Raw genomic sequence first — 22,014 nt, 5'->3', positions numbered from 1 at the left:
TGTGCTGTAGACCTCTATGACTCTAATTTAAATTTCACTTAAAATATTGCATATTTCACTTTATACATCTGTGCATTATTTGTTGAGACTAGCTTACTCAGAGAGTTAAATATACTGGCGCATCTCACAGTTGATTCACTTTGATGGTAACAGGGGAGTTAGGGACATTTCTTCATTGCAAAGAAACAAGGTCGTGTTTTCTCGTTTACTCTTCATTGAGTGTTCATGTTAGTGTCCAATGTTGTACTGGAGAATTTGTGGGACATGGCTGAACTTGCAGGCTCAGGTGGCCCTCCCTTCCATGCATTGCGAAGGACACAGTCCGAGACCACTCTCCGCAGGAATAATTGAAATGTTGCAGGTGAACTCAAAGCCTTGTAAGGGCTCTGTCCACCAATAGGAGGCTGTGGTATAGTAGCATTCTCACTGGACTAATAATCCAGAGATCCAGTAATGCTCCAGGGACCCGGGTTTGAATCCAATCATAGAAACATCCAAAACATAGAAATTGGAGCAGGAGTAGGCCATTTGGCCCTTTGAGTCTGCTCCGCCATTCATCATGATCAAGGTTGATTATCTAACTCAATAGCCTACTCCTGCTTTCTCCCCATATCCTTTGATCCTTTTCGCCCAAGGGCTATATCTAACTCCTTCTTGAAAACATACAATGTTTTGGCCTCAACTACTTTCTGTGGTAGTGAATTCCATAGGCTCACCACTCTCTGGGTGAAGAAATTTCTCCTCATCTCAGTCCTAAATGGTCTGCCCGTATCCTCAGACTATGACCCCTGGTTCTGAACTCCCCCAACATCAGGAACATCCTTCCTGCATCTACCCTGTCTAGTCCTGTTAGAATTTTATAGGTTTCTATGAGATCCCTCCTCATTCGTCTGAACTCCAGTAAATATAATCCTAGCCGACTCAATCTCTCGTCATATGGCAGTCCCGCCATCCCAGGGATCAGCCTGGTAAACCTCCGCTGCATTCCCTCTATAGCAAGAACATCCTTCCTCAGATAATGAGACCAAAACTGCACACAATATTCCAGGTGTAGTCTCACCAAGGCCCTGTATAATTGCAGCAAGACATCCCTGCTCCTGTACTCAAATCCGCTCGCTATGAAGGCCAACATACCATTTGCCTTTTTTACAGCCTGCTGCACCTGCATGCTTACCTTCAGCGACTGGTGTATGAGGACACCCAGGTCTTGTTGCACATTCCCCTCTCTCAATTTATAGCCATTCAGATAATAATCTGCCTTCCTGTTTTGCTACCATAATGGATAACCTCACATTTATCCACATTATACTGCATCTGCCATGCATTTGTCCACTCACTCAGCTTGTCCAAATTACGCTGAAACATCTCTGCATCCTCCTCACAGCTCACCCTCCCACCCAGCTTTGTGTCATCTGCAAATTTGGAGATATTACATTTAGTTCCCTCATCTAAATCATTAATATATGGGGTCCCAGCATCGATCCCTGTAGTACTGCCTGCCATTCGGAAAAAAGACCCGTTTATTCTTTGTTTCCTGTCTGCCAAACAGTTTTATATCCATCTCAATACACTACCCCCAATCCCATGGGCTTTAATTTTACACGCTAATCTCTTATGTGGGACTTTGTCAAAAGCCTTCTGAATGTCCAAATAAACCACATCCACTGGCTCCGCCACATCAACTCAACTAGTTACATCCTCAAAAAATTCCAGTAGATTTGTCAAGCATGAGTTCCCTTTTGTAAATCCATGCTGACTCTGTCTGATTCTGCCACTGTTTTCCAAGTGCTCAGCTATTAAATCTTTTATAATGGACTCTAGAATTTTCCCCACTACCGACGTCAGGCTAACTGGTCTATAATTCCCTGTTTTCTCTCCGCCTCCCTTTTTAAATAGTGGAGGTACATTAGCTACCCTCCAATCTGTGGGAACTGTTCCAGAGTCTATGGAATCTCGGAAGATGACCACCAATGAATCCACTATTTCTAGGGCCACTTCCTTAAGTAGTCTGGGATGTAGAATATCAGGGCCTGGGGATTTTTCTGCCTTCAATCCCATCAATTTCCCCAACACCAATTCCCTACTAATACTGATTTCTTTCAGTTCCTCCCTCTCACTAAACCCCATGTTCCCCAACATTTCTGGCATGTTATTTGTGTCCTCCTTTGTGAAGACAGAACCAAAGTATATATTTAGTTGGACAGCCATTTCTTTGTTCTCCATTATAAATTCCCATATTTCTGACATCTTTTTCTCTTCACATACCAATACAAACTTTTACAGTCAGTTTTTATGTTCCCCGCAAGCTTACTCTCATACTCTATTTACCCCTTCTTAATCAATCCCTTGGTCCTTCTTTGTTGAATTCTAAACTGCTCCCAATCCTCAAGTCTGTTGTTTTTTTTAGCCAATTTGTCTGCCTCTTCCTTGGATCAAATAATATCTCTAATTTCCCTTGTAAGCCACGGTTTAGCCACCTTTTACTTTTGCGCCAGGCAGGAATAAACAATTGTTGCAGTTCACCTATGCCCTCTTTGAATGTTTGCCTTTGCCTATCCACTGTCATCCCTTTAGGTAACGTTTCCCAATCCATCATAGCCAACTCACACCTCATACCATTGTAGTTTCCTTTATTAAGATTCAGGGCCCTAGTCTCAGAATCAACTACGTCACTCTCCATCTCGATGAAGAATTCTATCATATTAAGGTCGCTCATCCCCAAGGGGCCTGGCACAACTAGATTGCCAATTATTCCTTTCTCATTAAACAATACCCATTCTAGGATGGCTTTTTCTCTAGTTAGTTCCTCAATGTATTGGTCCAGAAAAACATCCCTTTTACACTCCAGGAATTCCTCCTCTAATACTAATAGGTACTAATTTGATTTGCCCAATCTAAATGAAGATTAAAGTCACCCATATTTACAGATGTTCCTTTAATGCATGCTTCTCTAATTTCCTGTTTAATGCTATTCCCAACATCACCACTACAGTTTGGGGGTCTATATACAACCCCCACTAACCTTTTTTGCCCCTTAGTGTTTCTCAGCTGTACCCATACAGGTTCCATATCATCAGAGCTAATATCTTTCCTCACTATTGTGTTAATTTCCTCTTTAACCAGCAATGCAACTCCACCACCTTTTCCTTTTTGTCTGTCCTTCCTAAATATTGAATACTCCTGGATGTTCAGTTCCCATCCCTGGTCACCCTGCAGTCTTGTCTCCGTAATCCCGACCATATCATACCTGTTTACACCTATTTTTGCGGTTAATTCATCCACTTTATTGCAAATGCTGCTCAAGTTAAGGCACAAAGCCTTAAAGCTTGTCTTTTTAACATTACTTGTCCCGTTCCCACTATTTTTTACTGAGGCCCTGTTTGATTCTTGTCCTTGATTTCCCTGCCTATCACTTTTCTTATTCCTCTTTCTGTCTTTTATTCTTGTCCTTGATTCCCCCTCCTCTGACTCCTTGCACAGGTTCCCATCCCAATGCCATTTTAGTTTAAACCCCGCACCCCCCCCCAACCACTCTAGCAATAATCCCCCAACGACATCAGTCCCAGTCCCGGTCAATAAAAAACTTTAATTAAAAGTCTAATGATGACCATGAAACCATTGTCAATTGTTGTGAAAACCCACCTGGCTCACTAATGTCTTTTAGGGAAGGAAAGCTCCTGTCCTTACCTGGTCTGGAGTCACATGTAGAAATGTAGAAACAATAGAAATGTGGTTGACTCTTAACTCCCTCTGAAATGGTCTAGCAAGCCACACAGTTGTATCAAACCTCTAGAAAGTAAGAAAGTAATGAAGCCAGATGCATCACCTGGCATCGACCTAGGCAACGGAAATGACAATGGCAGACTCAGCCCTGCAAAGTCCTCCTTAATAACATCTGGCGACTTGTGCCAAAATTGGGAGAGCTGTCTCACAGATTAGTCAAGAAACAGCCTGACATAGTCATACGTATAGAATCATACCTTACAGGTGATGTCCCAGACACCACCATCACCATCCCTGGGTATGCCCTGTCCTACCGGCAGGACAGACCCAGCAGAGTGGTGACACAATGGTAAGCAGTAGGGAGGGAGTTGTCCTTGGAGTCCTCAACATAGACTCTCGTCCCCAGGAATTTACTCTGGATGGAGTACTTCAAAGTCCATCACCAAGAGTAGCTCGACAGCACCACGACATACCAAGCTGGCAAAGCCCTAAAGGACGTGGCTGCTAGACTGAGTCTGTGGCAGGGGGTGAGGCAATAACAAGAGGGAAAAACATTCTTGACCTCATCCTCAACAACCTGCCGGCTACATATGCATCTTTCCATGACAGTTTCGGTAGGAGTGACCACTGCACAGTCTTTGTGGAGGCAAAGTCCCAACTTCACATCGAGGATACCCTCCATCGTGTTGTGTGGCACTCCCACCGTGACAGGTTTCGAACAGATCTAGCAACTCAAAACTGGGCACCCATGAGGCACTGTCGGTCATCAGCAGCAGTAGAATTCCACTGCAATCTGTAACCTCATGGTCCAGGATATCCCTTACTCTACCATTACCACGAAGCCAAGGGACAACCCCCTTCCAATGAAAAGTGCAGGAGGGCGTGCCAGGAGGAGCAACAGGCGTACCTAAAATGAGGTATCAACTTGGTGAAGCTGCAACATAGGACAAATTGCATGCCAAAGAGCGTAAGTAACATACTATAGACAGAGCTAAGTGATCGCATAACAAACAAATCAGATCTAAGCTCTGCAGTCTTGCCACATCCCGTCGTGAATAGTGGTGGACAATTAAACAACTCACCGGAGGAGAAGACTCCACAAATATCCTCATCCTGAATGATGGGGGAGCCCAGAATGTTAGTGCAAACAGATAAGGCTAAAGTATTTGCAACAATCTTTAGCCAGAAGTGTCGAGTGGATGATCTCAGCCTCCTCCAGGGGTCCCCAGCATCACAAATGCCAGTCTTCAACCAATTTGATTAATTCCACGTGGTATTAAGAGAGGGCTGAAGGCACTGGATAGTGCAAAGGCTATGGGCCCTGACAATATTCCAGCAATAGTACTGAAGACTTGTGCTCCTGAACTAGCTGCGCCCTTAGCCAAGCTGTTCCAGTACAGATACAACAGGCATCCAACCGACAATGTGTAAAATTGCCCAGGCATGTCCTGTACACAAAAGGACAAATCTAATCTGCCCAATTATGGCCCCCTCAGTCTACTCTCACTCATCAGTAAGGTGATGAAAAGGGTCATCAGCAGTGCTATCAAGCAGCACTTGTTTAGCAATAACCTGCTCACTGACACTCAGTTTGGGTTCTGCCAGAGTTGCTCAGGTCCTGACCTCTTTACAGCCCTGGTTCAAACATGGACAAAAGAGCTGAACTCCAGAAGTGAGGTAAGAGTGATTGCCCTTTACATGAAGTCAGCATTGGACCCAGTTTGGCATCAAGAAGCCCCAGCAAAACTGGAGGCAATGGGAATCTAGGAAAACACTAGAGACATGCTTAGCAAAAACGGAAAATGATTGTGATTGTTGGAGGTCAATCATTTCAGTTCCTGGAAATCACTGCATGAGTTCCTCAGGATAGTGCCCTAGGCCCAACCATCTTCAGTTGCTTCATCAATGGCCTTCCATCCATCATAAGGTCAGCAGTGGGGAAGTTCGCTGATGATTGCACAATATTTAGCACCATTCGCGATTCCTCAGATACTGAAGCAGTCCATGTCCAAGTACAGCGAGACCTGGACAATATCCAGACTTGGGCTGACAAGTGGCAAGTAACATTTGTGCCACACAAGTGCCAGGCAATGACCACCTCCAACAAGAGAGAACCCAACTATCGCCCCTTGTTTTTGAATGGCATTACAATCACTAAATCCCACACTATCAACATGCTGGGGTTTACAATTGACCAGAAACTGAACTAGACTAGTCATATAAATACTGCAGCTACTAGGGCAGGTCAGAGGCTAGGAATCATGTGACAAGTAACTCACTTCCTGGCTCCACAAAGCCTGTCCACAGTCTACAAGGCATAGATCAGGAGTGTGATGGAATACTCCTTACTTGCCTGGATGAGTTCAGCTCCCATAACACTCAAGAAGCTTGACACCAAGCAGCCCACTTGATTAGCACCACATCCATAAAGATTCACTCCCTCCACCACTGATGCACAGTAGCAGCAGTGTGTACCATCTACAAGATACAATGCAGGAATTCACGAAGGCACCTTTGGCAGCACCTTCCAAACCCATGAACACTATCATCTAGAAGGACAAGGGCAGCAATTAGATTGGAATACCACCAACTGGAAGTTCGCCTCCAAATCACTCACCATCCTGACTTGGAAATATATCGCCGTTCCTTCACTGTCACTGGGTCAAAATCCTGAAACTCCCTTCCTAACAGCACTGTGGATGTACTATACTACATGGACTGCAATTGTTCAAGCAGGCAGCTCATCACCACCTTCACAAGGTCAGCAATGGACAGGCAATAAACACTGGCCCAGCCAGCAAGGCCCACATCCAGTGAATGTATAAAAAAAAACTTGAAAATATTAGCCATCCATTCCTGCAATTTCAATAGCTTTCAATCCTAACATTTCCAAGGACTGATATTATAGCTGAGCCCATAAGGAATGCTTGGCAATGTGTCTAACACTATTTCTAACTTATCTTAGCAGGGGGTGCTGTGTTCACATTTTGATTGACTATTTTAAGAAGCTCGTGAAGGATTAGCTGTCTTTGTAGTTAGTGAATAGAATTTGTTTTTCCAACTGATTGACTACTCGAGGAGTGACACGTCAGTAAGACATGAAAGAAATTATAAACTATGTAAATCAAACATTATTTTTTTGCTATTTAAAAAGGAATTTTGCTGAAACAAAAGATGGCTGTAACCTGGGGCAGGATTTTATGCGTTGGCGAGCGGGGGCAGGGACCGCTCGCCAACGCGTAAAATGACACGCGGTGAGGGGCGGAACTCCCGGCGTCACCACGCCCCATTTAAATTTTCAGGTAGGCAGGGGCGCAGCGAAATCAGCTGCGCGCCCGCCGGCCTGTCAATGGCCAACTGAGGCCATTGACAGAGTCATTGAAGCAATTAATGGACCTGCCCATCCAACCTTAAGGTTGGTGGGTAGGCCAGGAGCCCCGGCGGGAATTAGAAAAAGCATGAAACCTCATCCACAGGCGGGATGAGGTTTCATGTAGGTTTTTAAAAATTTTAATGAAGCTTTTGTAAAAATTAAGGACATGTCCCAACTCACGTGACAGTGTCACATGAGGGGACAAGTTAGGAAAATTTTATTTTTCTATTTTTAGCTCTTTCGTGCGCACTAACGATTTTGGGGACCCCCCCACCAGAACAGGAAACGCATAGCGCTTCTGTGCGGACGACATGCTGGGCTGGCATTAATTAGCCTGCCCATGTAAAATGACACTGTGCCCCCGTTCGGGGGTGCCAATCGGAAGGGTGCCTGTGCTTGCCCGCCCTTCAACTTTGCCCCCGACAGGGGGAAAATCCAGCCCCTGATGTCTGGAATTATAAAGTGACCAATAAGGCATTATATGGATTGCACTGGAAACATCATGCAATCTCACATCTGGGTCTGTCAAGGTCCATTTCCAAAAGGAACTATTGAGAGAAAATGGATGTCATTTGAATCAATACAAGCTTACTCCTCTAGTGGAGTCTGAGGGTCTACCAAGGCTATAGCTACCTGGACAAGGGTCGTTAATATGAATAATGATTATTTCAGAGGCTAACAACTGAGACACTGTAAGCCATAAAACAAAAGCCAGTTCCAGACACCTGATAAACGTCCCTTTATGAAATCATCGTGGGGGAAAGAGGTTACATGACTAGAGTGACCATTTTGAAATCACTTTATACAGTTGAGAATTCAGAAGTAGGCCAACCTGCTGATTTATCCCCAACCTGCCAACATCGACAGCAGGACTGTAGGCTGACCAAACAGCCTGCAATAAGCCCTCCTCGACGCCTGTTTGTCTGGAAGCCACTGGCCACCGCCTGCCAAGCAGAACAAGTCTCTGAATATCAAACTCATCTTGCTGTGGCGCCATCTTAAAAGGAACTCAGCATTTCTGCCTTTAGCCAGGAACCCATCTGAATTGGAACTTCCCTTTGAGGGAACCCCCTCTGGATTTGGACTTTCCAAATTCTGGAAATCACACAAACTGATCTATTTCTGTGGTTCTTTATACTGTTAAGTTATTTGTAGTAGCAAAACTCCCATTTTTATATCCCGCTTACTGTATACTTGGGTCTCTTTGTGTGAAATTGTGATCATCCACCAGGTTTGAATGCGTGAATAAACTGAATTTCTGATTTAATCCTAAGGGAGTTTGCTGTGAGCTGCTTTAAAAATTGACTACACAAAACAAAGGTTTTTAGAATAAGTGCCACAGCCTATTTTAAACAAAAAAGACCTCTGCTTACGGACAGATGCTGAGAGAATAAAGGAGTTCAGTTTTGCCCCCTCTCCTGTCAGTTGCTCCAAAAATATAGTTACGAGGGAAGTGGACTGGGAAATCTCTCCATGGAACATGAGTCATGGGATTCTTAAAGGTTCTGAAGCTTTAAAAGCTTTTTAAAAATTCTGCAGTATGCTTTAATACCAATCTATTACTGTAAATTGCAGCATATAAGACAACAGCATTTTCCAGTCAGATGCACCTCCTGTATACATGGTCAACCAGACCATCAGGAGCGTCTAGGATTTCCCACATTGTGCAGGATACACAAATCACGGGACTGAGCTTCCCAGGCATACCTTAACTAAATAGAATATGGACCCTTGCTTTTATTTTACCCTTAATTCTACTTGAGTATAAACTAGATGCTAGATCCTCTAGGCACTGCTGACTGCCTGTCCCAGGGTCCTTCTCTTGCATTCTCCTCTAGGTGTTGCTGACTGATTGTCCCAGGATCCTCTTCTCGCACTCTCCTCTAGGTGTTGTTGACTGCCTGTCCCAGGGTCCTCCTCTTGCATTCTCCTCTAGGTGCTGCTGACTGTTCCAGGATCCTTTTCTCGTAATCTCCTCTAATGCCTCTATTTATTTGCTTTTGGTGGTTAGCAATCATTCCAGAGCTTATACAATCTCTACTTATGACCAATGTGGTGGAGTTTATCTTCTCCCCAGCCTCCCTTTTCACCTTCCTTGATCTCTGGCAACCTGAACAACCAAGTGACGCACATGACTCTGCCTATGGTTAACTAGTATAGCTGTACAATTTGGCTTGTATAAACTCTTACAATCTGTCCTGATATACTTTGTTCTTCTACATCTACTTGGTGAAGGTTGCTACACATGAAACTTGCTGAGACAAAGACATTTGGCTAAATCAACAAAAATAAGCTAAGGCAGTCTTGAGAGAATCTGCTTAGAGGTGTGCCAAGCAAATCTTGTGCCTTGAAATAAAAGAAAATACTTTTCCAATCAGTTGCAATTTCTGGTTAATATAGGTTCAAAGGATTCATTTTGTTTTGCCTTATCAGTAACCTTTAAAACCTCTCAGTTAATCAAGGCATAGATACCTAGGCATGGCACATTCCACTTTTACTTCCCTGATTTTTCAATCTTTACTTTAAGAAAGGCTCTCCTATAAAGGGCCAGATAAGGCAGGACATATTTATGTTCCATTAACAAGCTGTTCTTGAACACGTGTATAAATGCTGATCTTATCAGTGGTGAGGTATATTTTGTTTAATTTAAACCTACATGGTTTAAGTTACTTATTTCCTAGCCATTTCCCAGCATTGTTTAACTGCTGATGCAATATTGTGGATGCCATTAAACTGAAACACAATTTTGAGAGCATTTTTAGGCAATTAACAGAGCATATTCTCTACAAATCCCTATACAGGAGCTGCTGCTCTCATTCATGGGAAGATGACAACTGGAGATAAGTTACTTCTCCCCAGTAAAAAGGTAGTGTAAATTGTTTGTTTCTAAAGAAGTATTGACAAACAATTCGCCTTCACTACAGGGTATGATAACTGACTTGAAGAGACTGCTAGAGGAGAAAAAACAACTAAAATTAAGGCTTGCTCTAAATACTAGCATTATAATGGTTATTGAAATACATGATTTATTAGTTAAAATCTGCATGCTGCCTCTCTGCATCAATGGTCATTTCCTAGTGAAATTAACTTTCTCTCAGATTATTTTTAATGTCAACATTTTAGTTAATATTGAATTAAATTAATTTTGCAACTGACATTTCCAGATATTAAAGGTTATTAAGGTGATTAGCATTGAAAAATAGATAAGATAGTTAACATTTTAATAATACTTGATGTGAGGACAAAAAACTTTGCAGTTGAGTAAAGAGTGTAATGTTTAAGTTGTGATGCAGTGATTGAGCATTTGGTAACTTCTGATTTCATCTACATCTATCCTTAATATCACTTTGAATGGTGGTACTTTTTTATAACCAAGAAGGCTGTTATTGTTTTATAAAAGTCAGTTCATTGAAAACTCTGGTGCTTATCTTATATGCCGCACCAACGCACAATCACCTATCACCCTGTGGTCCCTGCCCAGCATTCACTCCTCATCCAATAAGATCTTCAGCATAAAATTCTCATTGTCATGTTTAAATCTTTCCAGGACGTTCCTTAAGCCCAGCAACTATAAGCCAATAAGTTTATCCACAACAATCAAAAAGCTTTCTGAAACAATAGGCGGAATTTTCCATTCCGGAGACTAAGTCCGGTGACGGGTGGGAAAGTCGGTGTGATTCCTGCTGGGCGGTGGGACAGCTGAACCCGCACAATCTTCCACTGGCCAGCTCATTAATTATGTATCCACGAGAAGCTTGTCGAATCTCTTGGTGGGGTGGGCAGGAAATTGTCTGCCCCACCGTCACCTCATGGGGTCGAAGGTCCTGGCGCCATATTTAAAAGGCACCCGGACAGGCATTCACTCATTGTAGGCCAGGAGCTCCGCATTACTCCTCCAGAGTCCTTGCGGCCGCCGTTCATACTGCAAAAACTGGCAGATGTAAACAACTACATCCCATGACATTTGCATTGGGCCCTGTTCACCAGCATCTTGACTTTCTAGAAGCCCAGCCGCCTCTTGCTGCTCAGGCCCTGTTCCTCTTCGCCCTGTGTCAACCAGCAACAGGCCCTCCCCCTCCTCATCTAACTGAGAGACATTACCAAGGCAGGGTTCCCTGCAGCCTGCATCATCGACACCTCAGTGGATGTGTGAACAAATTAAAGTAAGTGAGCATGTTCTTTACAGATTTCACTCCATTCAAAGTCAGCAGGCAAATGCTAAGCCCTTCACCTAGCCTCCACCCAGACATGGCATCCCAAACCCACCCCTTCCAAGTAAAGGACATTCTGGAGGACTAGAGATGGGTGTTCCTCCTGTTCATACATGAATGCATATGGAGGCATTGCTCTTTTATCAGGGTGATAAGAACCACATGCAAGAAGCCTCATGTGGACACTTGTGTGCTTGTCTCTACTATGTTCGAGATTCTATAGAGAGGCCATTACCTTGAGAGCATAGAATGACTAACCACATGATCTCTTGTCAGTCATGACCATTCACCCAGCAGATTGGAAGTTTGGAGTTGTGAGTTGGCTGCCCACCCCCAGTGGTGCCCTTTGGAGGCATTCCACCTCCCTTCCTCCCTTCATCTCTGCCTCTGACTGCAGCTGATGGCAAATGGAACAAAACGAACAGCAGCTCCACTCTTTGCTGGGATCTCAACGTTGAGACCCATGAGTCGGGAACTAACTTATTGCAATGCAAGCATCACCATATAGAGGAGAGCATACTGAGCATTTTTGACATCCAGTTGCTTCATAATAGGGTATCCCTTTAGTCAGCTATAATAATATAGAAGCAGAATACTGTGGATGCTAGAAATCTGTAATAAAAACAGAAAATGCTGGACATACTCAGCAGGTCTGGCAACATCTGTGGAGAGAGAAACAGTTAACGTTTCAAGTCTGTATGACTCATCTTCAGAGCTAAAAGCCTTTAGTCAGCCACCTGAACTCTACCCACCTGAAAAGACGCTGCTCCCACCTCGAGGGATCTCACTGACTGACGTACTGTATGGTCAAGATCAGTGTGGAAAAATTGTGCATGTCACCTTTCAAACTCGCTCCACCACCTTCTACCCTCCCAATCATCCACCAACTCCACCCCCAATTAGGCCCACCCAATTTTAACATCCCTCTCCCCTCTGTCACCCTAGACCGCCACCCCTCACCCCACCTTGTTACCCTGGACTCAATCACGATCCATCTCCACATGCCTTTCCTCCCCTTAGCCTACACCCGTTAACGTTCCCATTCCCACCCTGATGCTGCCCCCTCCCATTTTCCAAGTCACCCATCTTGCCCCTCTATGACCCACCGGATGAGACCTTCATTTACCAGACTCTCATCCTGGATCTGCCACCATACCTCATCCCACACTGTCTTCTGACAGTGACTGTTCACTCCTACCACCAGTGCCCTGAGTTCTCCCATGGGACCCCACTGACACCACTGACCTTGCCCTCTAAGACACTCGCCAACCCCCTTAACTGGACAAACTTCTCACCTTTCCGCTGTAAACCTGCCTCCCCTGTCCAGCCTTCTGTCCACCAACCCTCCTGTCACCCCCCACCTCTTCCAATCTCCGCCTGCCTCCCTTGTCCAGCCTTGGAGCAGCATTTGCTAATGGCATTCAATATGAATGAGGTTATGCAAGGTCCCCAAGATGGAGAAGGCAACATCTATGGACCTCAAAGTGATGGCAGAGTTGAAGCTCACCAGGTGCAAACCCATTATATACAGTTGTAAAACTGAATATTCTAAATTCTCACTGGCAGGAACTTAATTTAGAGGGCGAACTTAATTCCAGAGAGGTGACCTTTTAATGAGCAGGCATGAGATGTGAGGTGAGAGTGACTGCCCTTGACATCAAGGCAGCATTTGACCTGAGTGTGGCATCAAGGAGCCCTAGCAAAACTGGAATCAACAGGAATTAGGTACGAAGTCTCTGCAGGTTGGAGTCATACCTAGCACAAAGGAAGATGGTTGTAGTTGTTGGAGGCTCAGTTCCAGACCTTCACAACAAGATTTCCTCAGGGCAGTGTCCTAGACCCAACCATTTTCAGCTGCTTCATCAATGACCTTTCTTCCATCATAAGGTCAGGAGTCAGGATGTTCGCTGAGGATTGCACAATGTTCAGCACCATTCGCGACTCCTCAGATACTGAAGCAGTCCATCTCCAAATGCAGCAAGACATAGACAATATCCAGGCTAAGGATGACAAGTGGCAATTAACGTTCGCACCACACAAGTGCCAGGCAATGACCATCTCCAACAGGAGAGAATCTAATCATCGCCCCTTGACATTCAATGACATTACCATTGCTGAATCCCCCATTGTTGGGGGGTGGGGAGGGGGGGGTTCCCATTGACCATAAACTGAACTGGCCCAGCCATATAAATACTGCGGCTACAGGAGCAGCTCTGAAACTAGGAAACCTGCAGCGAGTAACTCACCTTCTGACTCCCTAAAGCCTGTCCACCATCTACAAGGCACAAGTCAGGAGTGTGATGGAATACTTTCCACTTGTCTGCATGAGTGCAGCTCCAACAACACTCAAGAAGCTCGACACCATCCAGGAATCCAGGGCAAAGCAGCTCACTTGATTTATACCCCATTCACAAACATTCACTCCCTCCACGACCAACGCACAGTGGTAGCAGTGTGCCATCTACAAGATGCACTGCAGGAGCTCACCAAGGCTCCTTAGACAGGACTTTCCAAACCCACGACCACTTCCACCTAGAAGGAAAAGGGCAGCAAGCACATGGGAACACCACTACCTGAAGCTCCCCTCCAAGCCACTCACAATCCTAACTTAGAAATATATTACCGTTCCTTCATTGTTGCTGGGCCAAAATCCTGGAACTCCCTCCCTATACCACATAGACTGCAGCAGTTCAAGAAAGCAGCTCACCACCACTTTCTCAAGGTCAATTAGGGATGGACAATAAATGCTGACCCAGCCAATGATGACTGCATCCTATGAATGAATTTTAAAAATGCAAATGAGGTTCCTGACATTGTTCTTTGGGAAGCTTGACCCGCCTTGAAAGTTAGGAGTACAAAATTCCAACAGTTTATCCCGCCATCAGGAAACAGATTTTTAGCCTCCCATCAAATTAAATGCCCCCGCACGCAATGATTCCCGCTACTGGCGAGAGCAGAAAATTCTGCCCAATAATTCAGTTCAAAATTAAGTCACTTTGAAAATGTGGTTTTTTTTAATTCTTTGATGGGATTGGGCTTCACTGGCAGGGCCAGCATTTTTTGCCCATCCCTAATTGACTTTGAACTGAGTGGCTAACGAGGCCATTTCAGAGGGCAGTTAAGAGTCAACCACATTGCTGTAAGTCTGCAGTCTTCTCGACTAGGTAAAGACAGCAGATTTCCTTCCCTATAGAACATTAGTCAACGGATTAAGGCAATCGATAATAGTTTCACGGTCACCATTACTGACGCTAGCTTTAAATTTGAGATATCTTTCATTAATTGAATTTAAATTCCACCAGCTGCCATGGTGGGATTTGAACCCAGGTCGCCAGAGCATTAGCCTGGGTCAGATTATTAGCCCCTGTTTAACTAAGGAAAGCTAGCTTGTTAAGGGGAAACCATTGTTAACTAATTTGATTGAGTTTTTTGTTGAGGCTACTGGAAAGGCTGGTGATGGACAACTCAAGATAAGTATATTCAGGTCTAGAAAATCAATGATTTGTGGCTTCCATAAACATACAACTAATATTAAATTGACTTGCCTTTAATTTTCAAGTTCAATTTTAATGAAGTAACTTGTTAGTATGTAAGTCACAAATAAAAGTGCAATTGCTGTAATAAACAATCAAATATCAATTAGTACTGTAGTTGCTCCAAGTTACTGGATATCTCAACTGTTTCCAAGTTTGAAGAGCTTTTGTAACCCATCTGTAGTGCTTTCATATTGCCCATCTGTGCTTGTGTCTTTCAAACTACCATTCAAATTTGTTTGGATTCCTTCTCTTCCCAAAACAGAGAATGTTCTCTTACAAAACACAGAGAACCACATTGGCATATTTAGAAAAACTAACAATTTAAAAAGCTAAAGTATGTTTGGAAAGCAGTTATTAACAGCAATGTCACTAAATTAAATACTTAGGTATATTAAACATTGTTGATTTTTTCAATGTAATAAGCTACAAGTGGAAAATACTTAAAATTCATGCAAGGTCAGGGCATTGGCAGGTCCCTGACAGACACAATTTAGTACAGAACAGGGATTCTACCTCTGAAATCACAGCAGTGAACAGCTATCCAGTGTTTTTTTTGTTTTTGCAAGGTCCAGGCTGCATCCAATTTGTTTTGCAAGTTCCTGCAAAAAAATCTTCCTCAGCAGGAAGGATTTCTTACTTAGAGTATATAAAATTATGCGCAAAAATATGCAAAAGAATCTTACAGCTCAACACTGGATAGACTGGTGTCATGACACATTTATCCTTTGAAATTCAGCCCTCCCTAACCATTTTCGGAAATGCATTGTATCAAAAGATTGCTCCTAACTCACAAACCTAAATTCTTACTTCCATGGATAATGAGTGACCTCCATTAGAAGAAGCACAAACAGCAGCAGGCAAGTAATGCAGTGAGATACGAACATATGAAATAGGAGCAGAAGTAGACCATTCGGCCCCTCGATCCTGCTCTGACTTTCAATAAGATTATGGCTGACCTGTTTATGTTTCGAGTACCATATTCCCATCTATCCCCATTAACCTTTGATTCCTTGCCTAACAAGAATCTATCTACCTCTGTCTTAAAAATATTCAGTCACCCCACTTCCACCACCATCTGAGGCAGAGCATTCCAAAGTCACACGACCCTCAAAGAAAAAAAAATCCTCATCTCTGTTCTATAAGGGCAACCTCTAATGTTAGAACAATGCCCCCTAGTTCTGGACTCATGCACAAGAGGAAACATCCTTTCCACAAACAGCTTATTAAGACCATTCACGATCTTATGTACTTCAAGCAAGTCATCTCTTACTCTTCTAAACTCCAGTGGAAAACAAACCCAGCCTGTCCAACCTATCCTCATAAGACAACCTGCTCATTCCAGGTATCAATCTAGTAAACCTTCTCTGAACTGCCTTCAACGCACCCTTCCTTAAATAAGGAGGCCAGAACTGCACATGGTATAACTGTACCTACAAGAGTAGAGGGCTCTTGTGGTGTTAAAGGTATGCATCCACTGCCAAAACAGGTGGGGAAGGGCCCCACTATACACTAATTTGCATAGGTAAATAGAGCTGTGCTTCACACAAATTCATACACAAAGCACTGAACATTAATACTCATAGCAAGGCAGCTCCAGCAGTTTTAGAGTCAGTAGAACATTAAGGTGGACATCACAGTGACCTTTGTTAAGAGGACTTTGAAAACTGTGCCCTCTGGTTCTCGATCCGTTTACGAGCGGAAACAGTTTCTCCCTATCTACCCTGTCCAGACCCCTCATTATTTTGAAAACTTCTATCAAATCTCCTCTCAGCCTTCGCCTCTCCAAGGAAAACAGTCCCAACTTCTCCAATCCTTCCTCATAACTGAAGTGTCTCATCCCTAGAACTATTCTTATAATCCTCATCTGCACACTCTCCAATGCGTTCACATCCTTCCTCTAATGTGGCTCCCAGAACTGTACACAATACTCCAGCTGAGATCTAACCAGTGTCTTACATAAGTTCATCATAACCTCCCTTTTGGGTGTACTCCATGCCCCTATTAATGAAGCCGAGAATACTTTATGTTTTAGAAGCAAAAAGCATACTTTTTGCATTAACTCTTTTTAAAAAATGCTTTGACAGCTACAACCTACCTACATATTAATTGTTTTCTTGTACTGAAGAAGTGCAATGAAAAAAAAGCACAAAAGACATTTAGTGAAATCGACACAAAGGTCAGGATTTCCCATTTGGCGAGCGGGATGGGGGTCGGGGCCTGCTTGTCAACGCGTAAGGTGATGTGAGATGACTTTGGGCGGAACTCCCAATATCACCCCACCTCATTTTCAGGTGGGCGGGGGCTCAGCAGAATCAGCTGTGCACCCACCGAACTGTCAAGGCCAATTGAGGCCATTGACAAAGTAATTAAAAAAGCACTTAATGGACCTGCCCGTCCAATCTTAAGATTAGCGAGCAGGCCAGGAGCCCTGGCGGGCTTTGGAAAAAGCATGAAACCTCATCCACAGGCAGGAATGAAGTTTCATTTAGATTTTTAAATTTTTAATAAAAGCGTTAATGAAAGTGATGGACATGTCCCAACTCATGTGACAGTGTCAGGGGAATGTTTTTTTAACATTTCTAACTTTGGCGCCGATCTCCCTGAGGCAGCACTCAGGGAGATGAGTGCGCTTTTTCACATGCATGCACGAAAGAGAGCCCTCTTGGTTTAGGGATTCACCCTCCACCCGCACAGGGAGTGCGTAGCACTTCCTGGCGGATGTCACGCTGGGCGGGCCTTAATTGGCCTGCCCACCCGAAATGACAGCGCGCCCCCGATTGGCACCAATTGGGGGCACGCCTCCACGTGCCCGCTCCTAAACCTCCCCTCCGACATGGGAAAAATTCTGCCCAAAATTGAGATGAGGCAGAATGTGACTACAAAATAAACACTTGATAGATTAAAATATCCTTAAAACAAAAAAAAATCCAATTACCATTATATTTTATTTTTACTTAAATTAAAAAATGTAGCAAATATATTTCCAACATCTGGAAAGAGAATTGATAGGTAAATCTTTTAGGTGATCCTTCATCAAAACCGAAAATAATATTTAAAGGTGATTTCACCATTGCAAAGATTCAGGCCCATGTCTCTGTAATGATGGAGAGGGTCTCTAACTTAGCCAAAATAGCACCAGAGCCCCAATGTTGGAAATACCATCCCCGAACCCGGCACCCACAGACAGCTGCACATGTAGAAGAACAGCTGCCTTCAAACAGATTTAATCTTCGTTAGTGGGATGTCCAAAACATGACCTGTGGGCTTTACACTTTTCGTGGATAGGCACAGGGACACCTTTAGGAGAGGTCAAGTGCCTTTTGGGAGAGATCAAGTACCCTTTGGGTTTGCTAAAAGTAGACATGAAAACAGTGGATAAACTCAAAGGAACTGTCAAACTTATTGGAAGTAGAAGGCACAAGTTACTTACCAGAAATAGAGGGTAACCTAGGGACTAATAACAGTGAGGAGCATAATATCATTAATATCAAAGATAAAGTATCGGAGAAACTCAAGGTACTAAAATCTGACAAACCCCTGGGACTTGATGACCTACATCCTAGGTTTCGCAAAGTAATAGCTTCAGGGATAATGAATGCGCTGGCTATGATTTTCCAAAATTCCCTAGATTCTGTAATGGTCCCAGCAGATTGGAAGTTGGCAAATATAACACGATAGAGAGCGAACAAGAGAGAAAGCAGGGAATTACAGGCCAGTGGTAGGAAAATGCTGGAATCTATTGACAAGGAAGTCTGAACAATGCACTTAGAAAATCATAGTATGATAGAAAATAATAGTATGATCAAAAAAAAGTCAACATGATTTTACAAAATGGAAATCCTGTTTGATAAATTTATTGGAGGTTTTGAGTGTGTAACCAGTAGGGTAGATAAAGAAGAGCCAGTAGATGTAGTATACTTCGATTTCCACAAAGTATTCAATATGGTGTCATCCAAAAGGTCAATACACAAGATAAGGACTCATGGAGTTGGGGGGAATATATTAGAGTGGGTGAAGAATTGGTTAACAGATAGGAAGCAAAGAGTAGAGATAAATGGGGCATTTTCAAGTTGGCAGACTGACTAGTGGAGTGCCGCAGGGATTGGTGCTGGGGCTTCAGCTATTTACAATCTTAATTAATGACTTAAACAAAAAGACAGAGTAATGTATCAAAAACTTGCTGACAATACTAAGCTAGGTGGGAATGTAACCTATGGGGACAGGAAGAGGCTGCAAATTGATACAGAAAGGTTAAGTGAGCAGGCAACAAGCTGACAAATGAGAGTATAACATAGGAAAGTGTGAAGTTATTCACATCGGCAGTAAGAATAGAAAAGCAGAATAATGTTTTAAAAGGCATGAAACTTGTAAGTATTGATGTTCAGAGGGAATTGGTTTTATTCGTACAAGGCGCATAAAGTTACATGCAAGTACCGTAGAACCATAGCAAAGTTACAGCACAGAAGGAGGTCATTCGGCCCACCTTTTCCATGCCAGCCCGAGGACACCCAAGTGCCCTTTCTAATCCCACCTTCCTGCACCCAGCCCATAGCCCTGCAGCTTACAGCACTTTAGGGGCAGATCCAGATACTTTTTAAAACAGTTTAAAGTTTCTGCCTCTACCACCAACTTGGGCAGCGAATTCCAGACACTCACGACCCTCTGCGTAAAAAAGTTCTTCCTCATGTCCCCCCTACACCTTCTGCCACTTTGGTGAGACCAAGCTAGAGTTGTGCACAGTTTTGGACTCCATATTTAAGGAAGGACACACCTGCATTGGAGGCAATAGAGTGAAGGTTCACTAGATTGGGATGAGAGAGTTTTCCCATGATGTGGGGTTAAGTATGTTGGGCCTATTTTCTCTGGAGTTTAGAAGAATGGGGACGATCTCAGAAGATTCTGAACAGACTTGACAGGATAGATATGACAACATAGTTTCCCCTGGCTGGGGTGTCTAGAACCAAGGGGCACTGTTTCAGGATAAGGGGCCAATCACTTAGGACTGAGATGAAGAGAAATTCCTTCACTCAAAGGATTGTATCCCAGAGGGTTGTGGATGTTCCCATCATCAGGAAAATCAAGGGAAATGGGGAGAGGTTGGAAAAATGGAGTTGAGGCCAAAGATCATCAATGATCATTTTGAATGGCGGAGCAGGCTTGAGGGTCACATGATCTTTTTTCTATTTTTTTTATTGGGATGTGGGTGCCACTGGCAAGACCAACACTTGTTGCCCATCCGAACTTCCCTTGAACTGAGTGACTTACTAGGTTTTTGCAGATGGCAGTTAAGAGCCAACCACATTGCTGTGTGTCTGGAGTCACATGTAGGCCAGACCAGGTAAGGCTGGCAGTTTTCCTTCCCTAAAGGACAAACCAAATGGGTTTTTACAACAATTATGGGTTCATGGTCACCATTACTGAGACTAGCTTTCAATTCCAGATTTATTAATTGAATTTAAATTCTACCAGCAGTCATGTGGGATATGAATCTTTTGCCCAGAGCAGTAGCATAAGCCTCGGGATTATTAGTCCAGAGACATTATCACTATGCCACTGTCTCCCCCCATCTCCCTGATTTTTCTCATGTCAGTGGGCTGTAACCTCCGAGCTCCCCAGCATCATATTTGGGGGGTACTCCAAAGATGCGCTAGGGAATCCCTCTGGGAGGTTCCCAGGCAAGGTTTTGCATGGCATTGCCCAGAAATTACACTTCCTCTGGACAATTGCACTGTGCTGGGAACCATCTGAAAATGCAGCTGGAGTCACAAACTTCGGATGGTTCCGCCAGGGTTAAATCAATAGTTACCCAGGAAAAGTTACAAGAATTAAAGCTCTTCTAACTTCTGGCTAACGATTGTAAAGGCCCAGGCTGATCCCCCGATGGGACTCCCGCACAGCCCCAACCCCCAGGGAACTCCCCTACCACTGACTAACCCCCTCAGCTGCACCCCCCATCCCCAAGGCATTCCCCACCCACCAACCCCCCTATGGGGATCCCAACACCTGCAAGGGACTCCTCAACCAACACCCACCCTACCCACCATGGGCCCAAATCTTGCCCCCCAAACTGACTTCCCATCCCCCCATGTCCGATCCACACCCCCCGAAATTCCGGCCCCCCCACCCCACCCACTCCTGGTATCTGACCCCCCCAGGCCCCTCCCAATGTCTGACATACCAGCCCCCTCCTGATGTCCGACCCCCTCCCAGCCCCCTCCTGATGTCCGAAACCCCAAGTCCCCTCGCGATATCTGAACCCCCCCACCCACTCCCGATATGCGGTCCCCTGACTCCCCCGAATATCCAGCCCACTGCACCATCTCCTGATGTCCGACTGCCCCCACACCACCCTGATGTCCGACCTCATCCCCACCTGACCTCCGAACATCCCCTCCCCACAAATCCTTTTCACTTACCTTAGGCACTTACCTTCTCCCTGGCCTGTCAATTTCAATGGGACCTTTAAACTTGCTGCTTTACGATAGCTGGCACCGTTAAAATGGGGACCTGTCCTTCAATTTGATGGTGCTGGACTTCGCAAACAGCTGTGCTGCCTGGATCTCACCGGGTCCAATTTAGAAGGTCGAGTGATACACGGAAGAAACTTGGCACGGGTAAGTGGGCACAGAGTGGCAATCCGACACTGATTGCTACACCAAGGAAATTACGGACTCTTATCTTTCTTTCCAATGTTTACAGACCTATTGTGAATTTGCAGCAATTCCTATTTCAGATCTTATGTTTTACTATTTTCCCTATTATCTTAACCTAAAGTTATTTTATCTAAAGAAAATGAATAGAGAGCTCATGTCCACATTGCCACTTTATCAAATAATGCACTGTTAGTCAATGCAAAATAACTCCACTTTTGACATTTCCAACTGAAGTAGCTTCTGACCTGCTTTTGCGTGTTGCTGTAGTGCAATGTGTACTGCAGAGGCAGCAGTACACATTGCCACCCCTGTGTGGCAATGGGGCATGAGGTGCTGATTAAGTGAACTGTTTTGTCTTAGATATGTCCAACTTCTTGTTGGAGCTGCACTCATCCAGACAAGGGGAGATTATTCCATCACACTCCTGACTTGTGCCTTGCAGCTGGTAGATGAGATTTTGGGAGATAGGATGCAGTTACCACAGAATTCCAAGCCTGTGACCTGCTTTTGTAGCCAGG

General features: G+C 44.1%; 1 protein-coding gene across 8 annotated transcripts in view; it reads right to left on the bottom strand.

Moving 5' to 3' along the window:
- The window catches only part of ctnna2 (catenin (cadherin-associated protein), alpha 2), a 1,471,852-nt gene that overhangs the window by 1,060,835 nt on the left and 389,003 nt on the right, over nucleotides 1-22,014 (bottom strand). Inside the window, exon 7 of one of the 8 annotated variants that reach the window (XM_041198108.1) lies at nucleotides 17,641-17,658. The exons of the other annotated variants lie outside the window; for them this stretch is intronic. Within the exon in view, the coding sequence (XP_041054042.1) occupies nucleotides 17,641-17,658 (18 nt within the window). The remainder of the gene's footprint in view (nucleotides 1-17,640; nucleotides 17,659-22,014) is intronic. 8 annotated transcript variants of the gene reach the window in all.

Source organism: Carcharodon carcharias, chromosome 1, assembly GCF_017639515.1.
Source record: "Carcharodon carcharias isolate sCarCar2 chromosome 1, sCarCar2.pri, whole genome shotgun sequence".
Taxonomy (NCBI): Eukaryota; Metazoa; Chordata; class Chondrichthyes; order Lamniformes; family Lamnidae; genus Carcharodon; species Carcharodon carcharias.
Note: the sequence above shows the minus strand (reverse complement) of the source record. Positions and strands in the feature narration are given on the sequence as shown.